General features: G+C 37.6%; 1 protein-coding gene across 1 annotated transcript; it reads right to left on the reverse strand.

Moving 5' to 3' along the window:
• Positions 1-1,116: 1,116 nt before the first annotated feature.
• On the reverse strand, positions 1,117-20,949 carry LOC111872367 (probable rRNA-processing protein EBP2 homolog). The gene is made up of 7 exons (XM_023866168.2): positions 20,943-20,949; positions 20,095-20,253; positions 13,225-13,322; positions 10,097-10,204; positions 6,321-6,566; positions 3,411-3,670; positions 1,117-1,548 (listed from the first exon to the last, which is right to left on the reverse strand). Exons 1-7 carry the CDS (start codon positions 20,947-20,949, stop codon positions 1,344-1,346), a joined length of 1,083 nt encoding a protein of 360 aa, XP_023721936.1. The 3' UTR covers positions 1,117-1,343.
• Positions 20,950-21,812: the final 863 nt, after the last annotated feature.

The following is a 21,812-nucleotide window of genomic DNA, read 5'->3' on the forward strand; positions in this document are numbered from 1 at the left end:
AATAACAAAGTCCAAAAATGTAGACCCATGAATTTTGTTACACAAAAGATTTACACTACTTTATTATTGTATAATTTTATTACCCTTTATAGACCAAGGGGCCGGAGTTTGAGTCTTGGTAGGGTCAAGCATTTTCTCTTTTCTACATCATCCATACTGGCTCTGAGGTTCATCCAGCCTCCTGTACAATGTGTACCAGGGACTCTATCCAAGGAGGTAAAGCTCAGGTCAAGAAAACGTGGATCTATACATCCACTTCCCCATACGTCTTCATGGCATACTGCTTAATTAGATACGCACAAAGAAAACTTTACTTTTTTTCATTTTATCTCACAGGAAAGCATGAATAGTATACAATACTCCTGACGACAGTGTCCCTGGTATTCACTGGACAGGAGTAGTAGTCTGGATGTTGTGAAGAAGAGAACAATCGCTTTTCCCTGCAGGAAACCCCAATTCTTCAACCATCCAGCTTGTAGCCTAGTCACTACACCAACTGAAACAGCACAGCTCCTATATATTCATATATCCCTCTTATGATTTCTTTTGACGGGGGCTGAATGTGTGCCACCCTGTCGTTCTCGAGAATAGGGTTCTTTGATGTTGTCCTGTATGTGTTTGTGGCCCGAATTTTACAACACAACACAGCGCTCCACAAACACATACAGGACATCAAAGAACCCTCTTCTCGAGACGAAAAGGTGGCACACATGCAGCCCCCATCAAAAAATAATAAGAGGGACGACACAAACCTGCTTGGTTTACGAATTCCAATAGTCTTAACAAACCAATTATAAATATTTGAATGTATTGGAAGAGTCCCTGTAGTTTTAAAGGCTTTAGATCTTATAACCAAGTATATATTATTAATATTGTATGCATACATTTTAACTTTTAGAATATGTATTGTAATAGTGGCTTCTAACTGTATTTAAGTAAATGTTTCCCTCTGAAGACCGAAACATGTAAGGACATAAATAACTGAAATAAGAAAAATCTTCACTAGTCACATTAGACAGAATTGTTTAACTTCTCATGAGTTGGATGAGTATTATTAAAATGGATTTTAAAAGGACAGGGTGTCACAATGGTGACCAGATTCATCTGGTCATGGCTGGGGTCAGTTATGGATTTTTGTGAGCATTGCAATAGTCAAGTTCTTTAAAAGGCACAAAATCTCCTGACCTGTTGACCAACTATTAGTACGTTTCAAGTACTTCATCCTGTGGAGTTATAGTAGACCATCAATTACCCGCACATATAATTGTGTATTTCTTATTCCAATTATACATAAACACATTTTTAGTATCTGAGTTTACTATATCTTCCAGTACAAAATATTATCACTTCTTCATTTTTGCTTTCATTTTCAAGCGTCTGCTTTTCCCTGGACGTTGATGTTTCTGGGCAGTTCTGGGTCGCTTTGGTTTGCCTGGTCGTCTGAACTCAGAAACATCAGAAGTACTACTCTTTGTATTTCTCTTCATTCCTCGTTTCTTTCCACCAAAGCCAAACTTTTGGTCTTTATACTGACGTTTTGCATGCACCCTGCAATATCAGATATAACTTTCATTAATAATCAGTGGTAATTCATCCAACAGCAAAAAGATATTATATATTATAAAAGAAAATTGTTAGAAACATGGCAGGTGTCAAACCTAGAAATTCATATACAGGTCTATTTAAGGAATTAGCGAGCTTGCCTTTTCCATGTGAATACATATTTTCATTAATGAACATCACTGTAAAAACCAAGAACGTTTTCAGACTAACTCAGCTGTACAGTGTTAACACAAAGAATAAACACCATCTTCCCACACCAACTGCCAACCTCTCACATTTTCAGAAAAAGTGTACACTATGCAGGCATTATAATTTTCAATAATCTAACATATAGTCTCAAAAGTCTTATGAATGAAAAGGCACAATTCAAAGTATCACTAAAAGATACATGAATACATCGTCACTCTAGTCTGTTGATGAATTCCTACTACCTAAAGATGACTCATAATCTGAAAGACCATCTCAGCAGCATTCTTCTAGATACCTCACATCAGTAACACTGCAGCCTCACAAACTGTTGAGGTACTATCCTTAATATTACTTGAATTCCAGAACCAATTGTCATGGAACTTGGTACATATATCATGGCACCTGAGGCCATCTCATGAAACCTTCCCACCTCTGAAACTACTGAGGTAATAACCTTAATGGAATAGGTTGTATAAGCCTAAAACATTCAACTACTATGTAATTTAAGAAGGAAATGAAAACTCTGGGAATGAGCTGAGAAAAAGATAATCATGAGATAAACGCCATTCCAATACATAATGGAAAATTACAAATCTATGGGGATTCATGAGATGTTCTCAGATGCCATAATATATGTATCAAGTATCATGACAATTAGTTCTGGAATTCAAGTAATATTAAGTTTATTACCTCAACAATTTGAGAAGCTGAAGCATGACTGATGTGAGGTATCTATGAAGACTGCTGCTGAGATGGTCTCATGTGGCATGATACGCTTAACCAAGTTTCATGACAGGATAGTGTACTCAGTATAGCAACTAGCTATGGGCTGGACAACTGAGGGGTCCGAATTTGAGTTCCAGGAGGGTCAAGAATTTCCTCTTCAACAAATCGTCCAGGCCAGCTCTGGGGTCCACCCAACCTCCTATCCAATGGGTACCTGGGGTTCTTACCCCTGGGTAAAGCGGCCAGGGTGTGAAGCTGAGCACTCACCTCCACCTAGTGCCGAAGTCAAGAAAATTAGGATTTATACATCCACACCCCAGGATACCAACTATACTGAGATTCTTTTCTAGTTTTCCTCACTTTCTCGAGGCAAATTCCAGAACAGTAACTTACAATAGGCAATGACTGTTTCCTTCCACAAACAACCCAATTCATTATTCACTATCATCATGCAGTCATTATGCAACATACATCTGAGTTTAAGAAACTACTAAAAAACAAAAATTATAATGTGATGTGTATGCTTATGAAGGTGAAGAAATACATTTCTGAGGTGCAAATACTCTTGAGGTAGATTATCCTATTTCCCAAATAGAGAACACAGAAAATGTTAACCAAAGAAGACCATTTTCAGTATAGGCTCCATACCATACTAGAGATTTGGCACCTTACATACTGACAAATAAGTATGGCAGAGGAGAAGGCACAGACTGCACAGAAAAATTAATATCAAACTGAGGACTCTGGATAGGCCCTTTGTTTTACTCCTAACTTCACATGTATACAAGCAGTAACTCGTTGAGGAGGGTTTATTTCAGAAACAGCAAAATCGTTATGAGATTAAAATGACGCCAATAAACCAACATGTGAGAATAAGAATTTGCTAAAACAGTCAAGCAGAGACCCAACTGGAAATATAAACAAATTCTTACTTCTTATCCGTGGGTCCCTTCCTCTTCCCTTGTGATGCTGCTGGTTTTGGCGTTTTCTTTTTCTCATCCAAGAAGTCCAGGTCTGTGCGCAGACCTTTTCGGTACTTCTTCACTTCTTCCAGCAGTTTTCTCTTTTCATTAGCTTGTCGGACCTTAGCCTCCTTTTGAGCTTGTTTTCCAACTTTGCGAAGCTGACGCAATTGACGTACGTGTTCAGCACGTTCTTTTGCATGCTGCTTCTTCATCAGAACCTCACGTACCTACAAGAAGGGGAAAATATGGCTCATTCTTATACAGCACATATACTAGTATATGCATGCATGCCCATACACACAACACATTCAAAACAGAATGGCATGGGGCCACGAATATTTTCCATTTGTGTGTGTTTCAGTTTCATTAAGGTTCTCACAATTCTATAAATAAGTAAATATACATTACTTATGAAGTGTATAACAACATTTGCACAAAATCTGAAAAAAAAATTAGAGTTTAAGAAATGATTTTTAAGATTTCTTTGTCTCTCCTGCTTTCACAGTTTACCACCAACACTTTCACCACTGGTAAATGTCCTTGTTAAGACACAACTTAACTGCCTACTCAGTCGCAGTATTTTCATCCACAAATGCTTCTCAAAATGTCTTTAAAAACTGTCACCTTTTCTGAAACTGTTGAAGCTGTAACACCATGTTTACCCAACTTTCCTACAATTTTCTAGTTTTCAATCCCTTTGACCAATTTTATATCTTTATTCAAATATAACATGTTTCTTTTTGGTAGATACTACTACAACACGATCATAACAGGCCATTTGCAGACAACTGATTAGGTCCATGTACCGCATGTTCCATAATGCAGTGACTTGCATATGGTAAGGAAAAACATTCTCAGAATGCCAGAGCAGGCAGATTCCAGGAATTTTTACACTAAACATTTATCTTCTTCAGTATGACCACAAGGCATATACTGATAGATAGGTGTCCACTTCATACAAGTTCCTGCTTTTGGTACCGATACATGCATGTTGCATCAACCGCAGGGGATACAGAATTTTTACTAAGTCACTAATGACAGTGAAGTGTCCTCATGAAAATATAAATATAATAATCAGACATACTACATTCATACACAATTACAGCACTCTGGTAACAATTATGATTAATAAAATGAAAGTAATTATTTTGCTGAAAATTTTGGAATCACTGGAACCTGCTATAAACTTATAATTTATGCCCCTTTCAATGAACTTAGAATTAACTCTGTATGTGAAACTGTCCAAAATGCTGCAGCCTAATAAAAATGATAGTCTTTATGTATATACAGAGATTTAATACCAATTCAAAATAAGAGAAGATTTGTGAAATGGGTGAAAGAGATTAAGTTTCTCATGCCTCTTGTCAGGCCAACCCAACCAAAGATTTGGGAATGAACCATATCAGCCAGCTTCTCTTGCTGACATAAGAGCAGAAATTGAACCCAGCTTGTCTGTTGCTTTGGCCTAGTTTGAATGTGGGGAAACAGACAATGAAAACTTCTTTAAAAATGCAATAACTGATCATGAAACTTGAGCCTATCATTATGATCCTAAAAGCAAATAACAGTGATCACAGCAAAAATCCCTTCTTTACCTCCCCTCACAAAAGATGACATAAAATGTGTAGTGAAAACACAGTAGCAGATTGTTTTCTTCAGTTATGAAACTGTCATGCAGCATAACTATACTCCATAACATCACATAATCACAACTCTTTTCTCAAAACATAACTGCTGGTACTCTCATTCTTAAATGTCTTGAAATACAAAAAAAAAAAGTTTGCAGAAACAAGCGAACGCAATGCAACACAGCAGCTGTTGGTGATTACAAAAATGGAGTGTGAGACATGCTTCCAGCACTGGCAGGAATGGTATAACATGTGTACTACTGGTGCTTACAGTGTAGGGCACTAACCCAACAGTCATTAAGCGCAGTACTTATGCCAAAATATTCTCAGGAAAATCGCCATGTCAACTGACACAGCTGATAACCCAATAAGATTTTAGCACAGTTATAAGTATTTGCTCTGAAAGCTGCAAATCTTACATGCAGTTATCTCGGTTTTCACAGATCAGTCTCAATACATGACCTCATATTGTGGAACCCTTATCTGAAGAGAACTGCTACATATATTTTCAACAGGACAACGCACAAAGAGATACAGCAGACTGTTTAGTGAATCAATAATCAGCAGGCAGGACTACAGCCATTGTATTCTTCAAATCTGAACATGCATCATTTTTATCTTTGCAAAAATTTATATTACGAAATATCCACCTCACTATGGAGGTGTTAATATTTGAATCATCATCCTAGGAGGAATAGAATATGAACTTTATCATGCTGCAAAATTTGAGAAATGTGCTTTGATACTAGAAGATGCCACTCTCTGCATCTACTGTAATTTTCTTATTAAAAAGAACTTTAAATGCATACAGAACCAAATTAAATCATTCAGCTGAGCGTCATTGCTGGTTACAATGCTGCAAACTGTCAGAAGTACCATTCTGTGTCTGTGCGTACATTACTATGGAATCCCCACTTATTATTCGTTAAATTAAGGTCTTCACTTATTCAATATTCAATTCAATGAGTGCAAGTCTTAATGTTATATTCCCTGATTTAATATTTTCCTCAATATATTGTTAAAATCCACCTTAGGAAACCTCATATCATCCATCAAATGTAGTATGTATACATTCACAGAACTCTGCCAAGATTAAAAAACGTTTCTGAAATACTGCTATTATGACAGATTTACAATGATTGATAGACTCATATTTTCTTCCTGTAAGAGGCCAACAAGTGTAATGCAATACTTCACTTCAAATATAACAAGAATTAATCAGTAAAACATACAGACAATAAAACAATACCTTCTGCATGTGTTGATCTGACTTTGCCATTTCAGCAAAGTAATCATCTGGACGTTTAGTCTTCACACCCTTTTCCCTGAGTTTAGGGATGCCAATAAGAACAGCTGCCTGTGCTTGGCGATGGAACAGGGTTTCCCGACGGAAATCATTCAGAGCCAGATCCTCGGTTCTAACATTCTGCAATTTTCGTCCCTTTCCTTTGCCTTTACTAAACTTGGCTTCATGCTGCAGTTCCTCTTCTTGTAACTACAGAACACAAGAAGAAGCAAGGATAACAACTCACTAACATACATACTCAATTCAAAGCTGTGCTCCATCACAGTCAACCATATGTACTTTTGCTTCATATTTTGAAGATAATTAGTTCAAATCTTTGCCCTAACACCAGCTACCCAGTATAGTGACTGAGTCTCTTCAGGCAAATTATTCACTATTAATTCTGCGCTTAATTTTACATAGTACCAGCTACTGACAGCATCATGACATAAATCATAAAAAATAAATACATATGATGACACTTTCCTGAACTTGATGAAACCGCAGCATAGCATGCTATGAAATCTAAAAATTGCACAATTACTTCTTTGGGAAGTTACGAAGGATTCTACAAATTCAACTTCTTACAAACATTATTACACATCCTACCACATACAATATAGAAACAATCTTGAACCTGGTGTATTAAGCATTGACTTTTTCAGTTATCCTCTTAGTACAAAAGAATATAAAGTGGTGACACCTTTTGCATGACAATTTCACACCCGTTCATAAACTTAACATTTTGACCAGTTCCATTTAAAACACTAGGGTGTAGCACTACAATGGCAGGATTTCTTCAGTGTACTTAAAATTGAAATTCAATTTCTGCTACATTAAAAAAAGAAAGGGCCTCTGAAATTTACTGTATTTTACTACATTAGGTGTATCTGCCCCCAAAGCTATGCACTATAATGAAATTCCATTTCCTCTGAAAGACGGTAATAATCATAGTTTATTCATCTGGATGAATAATATTTGCTTTATTAAGAACACACTCCTAATTTACACTGACTTCCTTGTGCATTAAACATAACAGCTTTCCCCATTGTTGTCCAACTGTTTCGCTCATATACTATAAAAAATTGTTACCAATTTTAGTTTTTCTTTGTTATCTTGGTTACATGAAATGTACATTTTTACAGAATGTTATTTCTGTGTCTGTAGAACATGTAACAGGACAAGTACTTAGAAACAAATAATAAAATATAAAATAGCTTTCAGTGTAGACTGTAGTCTTCTGTGTTTTAACATCATGTAATCTTGTAAGTGGTTATCATTATTTTGGTTTACTGCCTCAATCATCACTGTAGAAGCCACAACCTAAATTCTCACAACTGTGGGAACTTCATCTCTTGCACAGCTTCCAATGTGTTTAATCTTTGAGATATGTGCGCGTGCGTGTGTGGGGGGGGGGACATTAATTTAACATCACTGCAGGTATATAGGAATGGATGGCTTGTTGGAGACCAAATATAGAATTATGGGTGCTCTCAAGGTCAGTCCTATGGAGTGGATGAGTATTTATCACTTTGAAGGCAATGACATAAACATATTTAAACAGTAAGTAACCCATGGTAATATATTCACAACCTATATTTCACATTCAGAATGTTTATGTAATACACCCTACAATCCTCTACTACATCATATTCGTGTGAAAGTGATCTTTTCTCTACATAGAAATCACCTTCTACCTTGGAAATGCAGGCAGTATATTTAGTAAACCATAATGTGAATAACAAATGTCAAATAATAATAATAATTCAATTCAATTCTTTATTATTAATGTGCCACGTCAACAGCCGTAAGGCCAATTACAGACTTAGCACAGTGAAGATGAAAGTAATTAAGTGTAACATTATACAAACATTAGACAAACACATTATAAGTCAAAAATAAATTACAGGAAATTTCTTGGGAAAACACAGTAATGAAGAAAAGTAAACAAACAAGCAAATAAATGATAATAACAATAATAATTTCATTATCATAAAACTAAGTGTTATTTAGAAGTGAAAAGAAACATAAATATTTAATTAATTAATAATAATAATAATAATAATAATAACAAATAATGATAATTAATTGAAGACAGAAATAGAGCCACCCTCAAAATGCTGTGTATAACAAACAAACCTCATAAAATGTAAAACACAATATTGGTATAATCAATTAGTCACTGTCACAAACCTTCAACAATTCATGTCTCTCTCAGTAAACAGTCATACACAATCATGAATTTGACTAAGAAACTCCACTCTGAAGAAAATGAAATATTTCTGGAAGGTGACTGTGATACTTACTCAGAGGACAAAGGAAAGGAAATACAGGGAAATGAAACACTAGGAAAAGAAGAATCAGAGAAACAACAGTCGCCAATTCATCAGCAAGACAAAAAAAAATAAGACCCCAATTGGCCTGCCAGAAGTGGACACAGCTTCTATATGGACACATTCTCTCCTCAACTCCTAACAAAGAAGAAAACAAACAGTTATGAGCAGGGCCCGGATTTTGATGACATGTCAGCTTTTTTTCCTTGTATCGTATGCGATGCTCTTAAATATATAAATCTCGGATATGAGCTGCTGGTTACAGAAATGTAAATTTTATAGGTAATTTTTTGGCATTTTTTGACATTTTTAGGTTTAAGGTGATTTTTTCATTTTGGGGGTATTTTTGGGGTAAATTTTTGGACTTTTAACGGTATTTCTTGTCATTTTTGGCCATTTTAGGGAATTTTTCTTCATATGTTCTCTGAAATGTGAATAACATGGAATCAAAATGTTCTTTCTTTTCTCCTTTTGGCCATTTTTCTGAATTTTTTCGGTCATTTTATGAGTAATTCTTTAATTATTTTCAGGTCATCAAAATCCGGGCCCTGCATATTACATTTTTGGGTCATATTTTAGGTCATTTTTCTGGATTTTTTCGGCCACTTTATAGGTCATTTTTTAAAGATTTTCAGGTCATCAAAATCCTGCCCTGGTTATGAGATATTAAAAAGGAACAGGAAGGGCCAAGACATAAGATCGAAAAGCGAAAGCAATGATCAAGCAAGGATAAGAGGTGACTCCATGCTTTGGTTTACTCCCATAGTTACTTATTTGTGGTTCATTTAATCATATCTCAAACAATATAGGATCAACTGATAAAATAATTAGTGAATAATGAACTGAAAATTCTACAAAGTAAGTTGTGGCCAAATCTGATATACTATCCCATATACTATACTATCATACCTTGATGATGCAAGAAAAATCATAAAAACCCGAAATCGGGATAACAAACCTCCAGGCCAAGAATTGAACCCCTGACCTCCTGTACCCATCAGATAGGCGGCAGGGTCGCCTCCAGAGCCAGTCTGGATGACATGGAGAAGGAAAAATCTTTCCCCTACCGGGGCTTGCACTCCAACCCCTTGGCCATCCGGCATGTAGCCAGTCGCTGTACCAACTGCACTATCCCATTAAAAAAATTTACACTGCACATTTTCTCACCTATCTGTATTAACGCACAATCCATTTCATCATTTACTACACTTACTGAAACATCCATGTGTTTCTCCTACATCCTGCACTAAAACTTAATACCCTGCCAAAATAAAACTCCATACACCTAATACTACCGTGACCATAAATGTTACAAAATATGATAAGTTACCGAACGATATCAACTGTACCAGAGCAGTAACATATATCGCACACCATAATCACCAGTTCAAAATAAACATGGCTTACCTTATGTGCAAGTTCAGGTGCAAGGGGTGCACAGTCATTTACCAGATCCAACCGTTCAACCCAGTCCAGCTTCAATTTGATTTCTGACAACTTCCTTTTAAGTTCAACCTATAATTCGGTATAACAACATATATATTTCACCTGTGACACAATGCTTAATGTGAGAGGTACATAAAAGCTGCCAAACATCATTAATCCTGATGTTGGAAACTGCAAGGTTTGCTGTAATGTTGGAATACCCTCAACATATGTTGTGGCCTAGTCCCAAAAGCCAAGCCACACACCATATACAGTCATTTTAATCGTACAGAGTGACTTTATAAGAATGGACTGATATAAGCTGCTTGGAGTAACTTTTACCCATACTTTCCATTCTTAAAAAGACCACTAAAAACATAACACGCACAGAGTGTACAAGCTGTCTGTTGCAGTTTGTAATTATCTTAATAAATTATATCTTACAGTTGTTAGGATATCATTTGCAGTAGTCTGGACACAGGGACCAGCAAGGAATCCACCTGAGTAAGCCTTTTACCTGAAGACAAAAGCAGAGTCCAGTCTCCAAAACATTCATTCATTTACATTTCACGGATACTAACATGGCTGGAAGACCAGTGTATAAAGAAACAGTCAACGGCAACAGGACAAATCCCATCAATTATATAAATAAAAATTAATTATAGTTAATCCATAACAATTACACATATTATCCAAGACAAATCACAATGAGTAAATCATTAAAACAGTTATAAAATATACGAAGGGCATTCCGTATATAATGCCTCCTATTTTTCTGTGTTAATATGTAACGTCTGAGCTGGATATTGGTGGTGTTGTAGTAAAGGTTGAACCTTCCCATATAATGCCTCCTATTTTTCTGTGTTAATATGTAACGTCTGAGCTGGATATTGGTGGTGTTGTAGTAAAGGTTGAACCTTCCCATATAATGCCTCCTATTTTTCTGTGTTAATATGTAACGTCTGAGCTGGATATTGGTGGTGTTGTAGTAAAGGTTGAACCTTCCCGCCAATGTACTGTTAGTCTGGTTGTCGTGCAACACATAGTGACAGCAGGGCAGTCTACCAAAATGGCGTCTGAAATAGAAGTGCATAAGAAACAGAGATGTATTATTGAATTTCTCACTGGCAAACAAATTGCACCCACTGACATCCATCAATGCTTGCTAAAGGTGTACAAAGACGATACAGTGGATGTGAGCACAGTGCGGCGGTGGGTAGTGCGTTTCAACAGTGGTGAAAGTGAAGTGAGCAACAAACCACACCCTGGGCGCCCCTGCTCAGCTGCCACTCCTCACAATGAACAGCATCTCAATCAGCTCATCTGTACAGATCGGCGGATAACGACCAGGGAACTGTGTGCACAGCTTAATATCGGCTGTAATGCATTGCAAACAATGTCAGGGAAGCTGGATTATCACAAAAGTTTGTTCCAGGTGGGTCCCACAGATGCTTACACAGGACCACAAAACTCATCGAATGGAAGTCTGTCAGGACCTGTTGCACCAGTCTGAGGCTGAAGCTGACAAGTTTCAGGACAGCGTCATCACCGGAGATGAGACGTGATGTCACCACTATGAGCCGGAATCCAAAAGATAGTCCATGGAGTGGTGACATCTGGATTCCCCAAGAAAAAAAGAAGTTCAAGACACAGCCATTGGCAGGGAAAGTGATGGGCACGGTCTTTTGGGACAGGCGGGGTGTGATTTTGTTAGATTTCCTGGAGCCTGGTGAGACTGTCAATTCTGAACGCTACAAGACGACTCCGACTAAGATGGTAGCCCGCATTTCCCGAGTCAGGCCAGAGAAGCAGAAAACCTTTCGCTTGCAACATGATAATGCTAGACCCCATACCAGTTTGTGACCACTGTGCACATTGCGAAGTTTGGCTGGACTGTACTACCACATCCACCTTATAGCCCCGATTTAGCACCTTCAGACTTCCATCTCTGGGCCTATGAAAGATGGACTACGTGGGCAACATTTTCCAGACAACAACGCTGTCACTGCAGCTGTAAGAAAGTGGCTTGCTTCTGCTGGCGCAGACTTTTACAAGCACGGCATACAGGCTCTTGTTCCTACTTACAACCGCACTCTCAACTTGAAAAATTTGTCATAATGATCTAAGGAACTGAATATTTTTTGCCAGTCAAAACTATCACTTAGAGCCATCTATCTATCTTCCATTGCAGCATATGTACACCCAAAATAATAATATAACATCATCCACTTCTTAGAGTTATACAGAGGTTATCTGAGAGTTTGATACAAACCATTTGGCCCACCAGGTAGGAGGGACATATACCACTCATGTCAACTCACACAACATAAATTCAGGCTCTTGATGTAATCAAGTCAGCTGCCTAAGAACATTACAATTTACCTTCAATATCACCCAAATATATCTTTGAATAACGTCTGTGAAATAAGGTTATACATTATGTGTGGGTTCACCATCACCCCAAGCCTCTGCTACAGTACTACATACTGTCACATTACTTCTTGTATCAAAAAGACATGTGACTGTTACACAGTGAAATGAGTGCTCATGTTTAATACTGATGTGAAGAGGAAGAATAAGATTCTAGCACAAATTTCAGTTAAAAACTATTCATGCGGTCAAAAATAAATTTATACAGTGTTATTATTGGACAAATGAAAAGCAAATCAAAATGCTGAGCACTAAATGTAAACAAAATGGATGAAATACATGCTAGACCTAAACATAGCTCTTACAAGTCTCTTAAACACTTTGCACAGGAAAATGATATTTAGTCTCAACTTTTCTCTGTTTCCAAAATTGAACTTTAATGCATGTGAAAATGTTATGGAGGTGCAATAACAACATGGACAATTTTTCTGGCATCTGCTATGATCTAGGTGGGTTTTGTTTGTGACTAGTTGGCCTATGGACCCATCGATTCCACTAAGGGTCCAAACACTCACAGAAAAATTCTCTCTTCTGCCTGACTGGATGAAAAATTTGCAGCAGGCTCTCAACCAATCCCCCTGCATATGACATCGATTCATTAACAAACCTACTCAATTAGCAGTACATCACGCTCTCTCCAATCAACAAGTGATGATTATCATTTCCCTTTCCTTACTTACAACAACATTTGCATAGTGTTTCTTGTGGCCAGTGGACACAATATTTAATCCTGGTTTCACTAGNGTGCAATGAGCAGGTGCAACAGAGTCTGTTGCAACTGCTCACACTGGTTCGCTCGCATATTTCATATTTTCTTATACCCTGAAGATGGAGGCGATACGTTCCTCCGAAACGTTGGTTAACACAATACCCACACGACGCCACATCCCACAAGACTGCTTTCTTCAACACAGGGGTAGTTTATATCTCATATCACATCTGAACTTTGTACTTGTGCTGTATGCTAAACACCTGTAAAAGCATCTGCATCTGAAGCCACATCAACATCAATGTTTATTAATGCAGTAACAAATAAAACTAAAAACTACAGAAATCCATGGTAACATCACTGCATTTAGGTAGTGGCATTTCCTGCACACCTGCTGCAATGTTTACATCTGCTTAAGAATTTCTCTAACTGAATTATTAGTAGTAACACTTCTACAACATTAGCTAAACACAAGAGTTCAATGATTCAGTCAAGGACAACAGTTTTACAATTTTACCATGTTTATCACAATATACACTCTGTCACCACCGGTTGGTATATTTTTGCAACTGTTAGAATTGGCTGACCAGATAGACAAAAACTAATGTCAGAGGTGTAATAACCATAAATAAAGGCTAAATTCAGCAACACTTTTAGCATGTTAGAACAGCTCAGATGTCTTGTTCTTAACCTACTTTTAAGTGCTTTTTAAATTGTGTAGATTGGTAGATCTCACCACTGGCAATCCCAAATCAAACTCTTGTATTTTGAGGTTACCCAGTTCAAATCCTGACCAGGCAACTGATTATCCTAATATGTTTATCATGATTTTCCTCAGTGTCTAACATATCAAAAGCAGGCTAGAGTAACTTTCATCCACATTCTTCCCAATACACTAATTGCATCTGTATTGTCATTCTCAATTTGACAAGACAGTTTTCATAACTGTGTGAATTATATCCTTCCTAGCGTCAACAAATGGTTTAAAGTCAATTAATTTGCGCTAATTTTTTATAAATTACTCTTCCTAGAATTTGCTACTAACAACAAAATATATTAATCTGAATATAGTAAACTCCCAGTTACATGGTTCAATTTTTCAATTTATTTACATTCCGTAAACCTAGGTACAGGTAGACACCATAGGATATGGAACAAGTCAAATCCAGAATTCTCATCCAACCAGCAAAAATTTCAAAGAAAATTTATCACTTTTAAAAAGTGTGAAAATAAAACAAGTGAAGAAGCAGAAACAACTGAATTTCTTGGCCTATAGATTGACAATAAATGCAATGGGAAAACACAAAACAAATTCAGCATACTTTATTACAAGGACAGTCATATCACAGGGAGCCAGGATACCATAGTAGGTATAGCGATTGGCTATGGGCTGGATGTCCAAGGGGTCGCAGTTCGAGTTCCGGTAAGCTCAAGAATTTTCTCATCTCCACATCATCCAGATCGGCTCTAGGGTTCACCTAACCTCCTACCCAATGGGTATCAGGGCTCTTCCCCCAAGGGAAAAGCTGCAGGGACGTGAAGCTGACCACTTACCTCCAACTAGTGCTGAGATCAAGAAAATGTGGATCTATACATCCACTCTCCCCTACGCCTTCATGGCGTAATGCTTAATTAGTCAAGCACAGGGACAACTTCAAATTTTACAGCCCCCCTTAATATACCAGCGCCGATCAAATTTTCACCACAAAAGTACCGACACGGATACGGTAAGACGTCACTGTATGATGTTTTCCCAAATACATATATGCATTTATATTCGCAAAAAGCACTGTATATGCATTTCCTTTAAACATTATGTTTTCCACATTTCCTCTACTCCTATACAAGCATGGATATGTGAAATGTAAATAAGATTTAATTCAGCATATTCAGCTGACGAATTGAATAAAATAAGCAAATACCGAACTTCTGCTATTCTCAGGGTGCTCTCCGGTCCCTACTACCTGAACATAACCATGATCTACCTGTCTACAAAGCTTCACGAATTCACGAACGAGTTAAAAGCGATCTTCCCACCTACCTATCCTCAGTTCATAGTCTCGACAGTTAAACATTCAGAAATTAAATTTGTTTACCTCCAGATCGGAATCATTTTCGATGTCTTCTGTACTTGAGTCAGCTTCAGACATTGTCATAAAAATTTATTCCGAAAATGCACACGCGCCTCCTTCAACTCCCGTTCATATTCGATCTAACCGACCGACGGCATTCAATAAAAATTTAGACGGGGCACTACCACCGATTAGCACTTCTGCGTATTTAGTAATCCGTGACTTCCAAGACTATTTAGCGATTTTCGGAATGCAGGAGTAGGAATTACAGGAATACTCTTTCACCATGCCAAGGAGCACAGAAAGTTCTAAATCTGAATCTTCAGGGACAGGTGGCAGTAGACCAGTAGACCCAGTAGACGGCCTTCAGGGCCTTTAGCGAATTCTCCTGCAGGCTTGGCGGGAGTTATCTAGGCCATTTGTGTGTGTGTACACTGAATTGAGGTTAGCTCTTTCTAAAGGACCCAATTGAGTACGCATCTTCCAACCCCCAACCCCCCTCACCTGAGGAATAAAACAAATCCAGTGTCCGAAACGTTTTTTTTTTCTATTTTCTATACCGGACCATGGACAAAGCCCAAAAATCCTGTGATTGTGAGTGTTACACCCCATTGTCAGAACCCTTTCCAATTACTCATTACTTTCGTTTACAGCTTATAAGCTGTACAGCTGAAAGCTGTAGTGTATGAAACATAGCATTTCAGTTACTTCAATGCATTATAAATTATGTATGGCTAACAGTAATAATGAGGTTTTCACCTATTCACAGAGATATACAGAGGTGGAAATGGTTTTTACGAACCAGTTACAAGATCAGTAGCAAAGTCCAGGAGAATGACTAATACATTAAAAGGAAATAATTTCAGTGCAGGCTCATAAACTCGTTCCTGCATGTACTTGTATTACTATTGGTATCTTCCTGTGTCAACTCATGTTCTGCATGTTTACCACAAAAAATATGTGAATAAACCTTAGCCCAGAATACAGGCGCTATACTAAAGCATCTCAGAGCGATCAAAACAACACATGTGAAAAGAATTCATTTGTAAAGTGAGGAGGAGCAACAATGGCCTGAAACCACATGATGTAGCACACATGTAGAGGCACATCCTCGAATAAAAATTGGAGTGTTTCCTCAAAGAAATTTGTGTAGTGCACTCCACCAAGATGATCCTGTATTACATGCAGTCTGATTATGTAATCATCTATAATTCAGGGCCAAACGTTAACAATAAACCTCTGTTGGAGTGATGAGTAGTATGAGGATTCTCCACTGCCCATGCATGTAAGTTGTGTAGACTGCATACACAATTTCTTGCAAATATGGATTTGTCAGTCCACAGCACACAGCACAGAAATGGGGAGGGGGTGTCCACCATCTCCCATAGCACCCAGCATGACAACTACAGATGGACATATCTGACACAAAAATTATTTTTCCTCATAATATCAGAACAGCAGGTGCTCCATCTTTTGTCAACACCTACAAATGATTTGTGATTTCATAATATCCTCCTAGAAATGCTATCAATACTGAAATATATTCAACTAATGCAAAAGCTCTCATTGCACTGAGTTACAATGATCTAGTTTGTTCCATGGCTCAGGCATTACCACCTAACAGAAGTAATAACAGAACAACCAAAAACATAAAAAGCCAAACTGCCCCCTTGCCCTTCTTCATCACAAAACATACATCATTTCTGTATATAGTGCTAGCATTAATCCAATATGATGGCCGTGCCATAGCTCAAGCGGTTAATCGCTGGTTTCCCACCGCGGCGGCCCAGGTTCGATAGCGGGTCTGGTCAGGTGGGATTTGTGGTGGACAAAGTGGTGCTGGGGTGGGGTTTCTCCGAGTACTTCGGTCTCCCCTGCAAATCTTCATTCCACCAAGTTCTCCATCATAATCACCCAGGGCAGGCTACAATAGACCTATCAGTGGCCACCATGGCGAGTGGACCCAGTTGGACTCCACCCCCCACTAAGCGAATTAATTAAAAGCAAATTAAAAAAAAAAAATCCAATGTGAAGGAACAGTCTATGCTGTACTGTCTTAATCAATCGCTAACAATTCCCTTTACAATGCAGAATGGAGAGGAATGACCTCTGCAAAAATGAACAGAATATAGAGTCTAAAATGCAAACAAGAAAAGATACTTCATTAGCAAAAATTATCCTTACAAAGACAAGCTCTTAACCATGCACTTGTATTTCAGTACTCCTGCTGCCCTATGTACTGTTAGCAGGAGAGAAATTTAGTAAAACTAACATTACAATATGTGCAAGGCACATCATAATGAATTTCAGTCAGATATGTAATCCCCCAGTCAACTCCAGAATTATACATATATTCTTGGTTAGAAATATAGTGATTCATAACTTTTTATTTTAGCATCTTGTTGGGTTTTATATATATATATAATTCTTACAATACCATCAACTGGGGCATGAAGCTGACCACTCACCTCAGACTAGTGCTAGGATTTAGAAAATGTGGATCAATACATCCACTCCCCCATACTTCATGGCGTAATGCTTCATTAGTTAAGCACAGGGAAAACTTTACCATCAACACAACTATCTAGTATCATCAGAGTTTATTCTTTCTTCCTGTTCTGCCTCACATGTTTGTATGTGGTAGATTCCTTCATATGATTCCTTTAGGGATTATTCTTGTCTCTGTTCTGACAGTCACACTGGACTGAACTTTTCATTATCTACTCTGTAATTAATAGTGTGACGGACCAAATTGAGACAAGTTAAATTAGTTCCTTATAATTTTAATGGTGACTGATCAGTTGCCTTATGTGTGGTTCGGTTATTACAAGTGGGTGTTATATTACTTACTCTGATGTGTGCTGGCCTGTAGTTTCTTGATGATTTGAATTACAGTTCGTGTAATGTAGTTTGCTTCATTTGCTTGTTATGTGGTGTGGTGGTGTTTGTATATGTATCTTGTGTGCTGCCATCGGGCATTGTGCTTTGTAATATCAGGTTGTAAATAGATTGTTCGTGTCTGTAGAGGTTTCATTCCTATGTATTCTCTGTTTACTGATTTTTTTTTGTATGTGAAATTTTTCAAATGTATTCATGTAAAGGCTTTTTTTTTTTTTTTTGTTGTATTATGCATTTCCATGGCATTACCTACTGTTCTAGGAATAAAGATGAAAGGACACTAATAGTTTTCTCCACTTCTCACAGAAAACGTTTCCAATAAGTAACACTATATCACAAGCCAACATAAAGTGTGCTTTCACGTTACAGGTCAACACCCAAATACGACTAGTGACGAGCACCATCAGGCATGCTATGCCACAAATACAACAACAGGAAACCATGACATTCCTATGTATTACTTTCATCATATTTTTAATATTTAATACAATTTCAATAATAATTTTAACCCAGCAAAATCAAACAATATGCCAACAAGATATACATGCAGAATATTCACTATATGTATATTTATATACAGCTGACCCACATTCTGACACTGTACATTACATTTAAATTACTGTTACTGCCTGTATATTCTCATTTATGTTTTCACTGTTTGACCTTATGAAAGATATCCAGTTAGATAATACTAATGTACAAGGGACCCATATCCTGTTAGAATGTATGATGTGGCAATTCAGATGATTGATATTTAAGTGTGTATACCACTTGAAGATAACCCAGAAATAGGGCCAAAATATAGAACGGGTAAGACTAAACACTCTTAATCCTAGATGGCTGTGTTGATGGCACTATAAGAATTATATATTTTAAAGGATTTGCTCAAAACAGTTCTAGGCAATGGCTCGGTAAACATGTCCAAACATGCAACAATGGAAGCTGTGCCTCAGTGGATGAATGTTACTGCTCATTGCTAGGAAACAGTCAGCCCACAAATGATGTCATTGGCTAGGAATCACGCGACTTGTTTTCTGTGTGGTCCATGCCAAAGGTTTATAAGGGACAGCGAAGGTCGTTTGCAGTCAGTCATAGCTGAGAAGCTGCGAGTCAAGGACACGAAGCCATCACAGAAAGGAGGTGTGAGGATTCAGCTGTGAAGTTTTAACAGACATAGAAGACTTTATGGGCTACAGTTACAGTAATCTTGAGTGTGTAAGAACTAATTGTAGTTATGACTAGTCAATATTCACTAAATCAATTCACCAATCCAAACCAAACCAGCATCTTAGTCACTGATACATGACAATATTGATTCATATTAGTTCCAGAGAACTCTTTTAGCCTTGCACTGACTGTTAGTATTTGGAGAACGTTTAACTCGGAATAAACTATTATTCTTTACCTCTTGGTTTCTTCCTTTCACCTGGAGACCTGTATATGATACTGGCAAAAAAGTCATCAAATGGAATTAAAAAATATTAACATACACTTCAGGTCATAGTTGTTCTTTTTATTCATGATACATCTTGTAAGTTCTCTCAGTATAACAACACCATTTACAGAAATGACAGGCTGTACCATAATGATGGTGGAATGATACAGATGTGGAAGGAAGCAGTCATGGCCTTAATTTTGAGTTTTACTAGTTTATACTTTTGTCAACAAAATGCAAAAGTGAAACATAGCCAAATTATATAATCCGTGGAAGCCTCCCACAGTGAAGCAAACGCTAGCCAATCAGCGCAGACCATGATAGCTCCAACACCCATTGAATCTGGCACTGCTAGTGACAGTGTATAAACATGCAGACCTCCAACATGCTAGCCAGTTGCAGCTACGCTTACATCAAGACAGCAACAGCAAGTCACCTAGCAGCAACACCATCATCAGCTGACACACAAAGACCAGCTGGTTCACAGTTACCCAGCCGCCAATGCAAGAAAGCCCAGCCAGCTCACAATGGGCCAGGTGCCATGGTCCATGCTGATTAGTTAGTGCTTTCTTCAATGTGGGTGGCCCCCACAAACCTATACAAACCCATATGTAAAAACTGTTATGAACTGCTGTTATTGTGAAATTTGTATTATTGTTATGCAGGACATATCATAACAAAGATTTAGCAGGTAAGCTGGTACATCTTCATCCATGGAGGACAACCAGAAACACCTCACATGTGTCATTCCAAACTATTTTCACAGACAGCTGTTGATCTTATGACAGAAATTACAATGTACACTGTTGAAAGTGGTGGACATCATTTTTCCAGTTCACTGATTGAAATCAAAGCATCTTTGGCAATAAATACATCATAACATACATCAAGTACCTCAACTAGAGATCATATTCAAACCCATCTTGCCACATAAATATGACTGCCGACGCATTACCACTGGAAAGGCTTCAAAAAATTTAAATTGGAAACTAGCTATATTCAAATAATGTTCTGTGTTTGGTCTACATTTGCACCTGGTACACAATTGTAGTCATTTCAAGTCAGGTACAGTTCAAGTTTAAAGCTGATTAAAATCATCAAATCACCAATATGTATCATCCTTGTGTGTGTGTGTGTGTGTATATATACAACTTATTACATTATTTAAAAAAAAAATCTTGTTATTTGTAAGACAAATGCTGGGAAATTCTTGAGTAGCTGCAGAATTGGTGGCTTCTCCAGAAGGGCTCAGCTCCATGACTAAGTAAGTAAGTACAGCAATACCTTGCATAGTCCGGGTAATCGGTTCTGCCAATATCCCGGACTGTTTGAAACCGGATTAATCGAGGAACTAAATACATACAAAAAATGATAACTGGTTCAAAAAAAATCTTCGTTTTTCAATAAATAAAATACGATTAATAAATTCAAATGTCTTCATTAGAAATAATTTAAAAAAAATGTGTTTTTCAAAATTCATTTTTTTTCCTAAAAATTGCAATATTGATGTCTGCACATTTTTCTTCATTGGCCTTTTCTCTTCATACATTTCTCTGTAGTAACGAACTGCATTGTTTATCGTTCGGCGAATTGTAAGGCTGTGTTCAATATTGGGATCGACTTCCATAATATGCTCTGACAAGGTTACAACCATTCAAATAATTTTTGATAGTTGTTCAGCTGTTAATTCTCGTGCAGGCACTTCAACACAGTCGTCGCTGTCTAAGTTGTCCTCCCGTTCTTCATCTATGTTAATAAATGTTTCATTATCTAGTTCATTAGTGTTCACTTTGATGCACTCAATTACGTTGACGGAATCTAACTCACTGAAACGAAGTTGCTGTCCAATTTCCACTATGTTATTAGTGACTTCAGCAAAATGAGTTTCAAAACCAATGAAATCATTTGCGCAATGTGGTATGATATTGTGACGTGTTGCGCTATGGAGGACACCCCCTCCCTCCCCAGCGGTGACGTAACACGGGATGCCGCCATTGCTACTCAGCAGTAAACAACTCCCAACAGTGTTGCTAGGCTGTCGGCAAACACGGCATCAGACAACAGTGGTGCCTATTATGTAACTGTTTTCTGTGTTGTCCGTAACGGGGCTAAATAAGGAGCAGCGAAGACTATTCAAGTTAGTTACGAGACAGC

Source organism: Cryptotermes secundus, unplaced genomic scaffold, assembly GCF_002891405.2.
Source record: "Cryptotermes secundus unplaced genomic scaffold, Csec_1.0 scaffold144, whole genome shotgun sequence".
Taxonomy (NCBI): Eukaryota; Metazoa; Arthropoda; class Insecta; order Blattodea; family Kalotermitidae; genus Cryptotermes; species Cryptotermes secundus.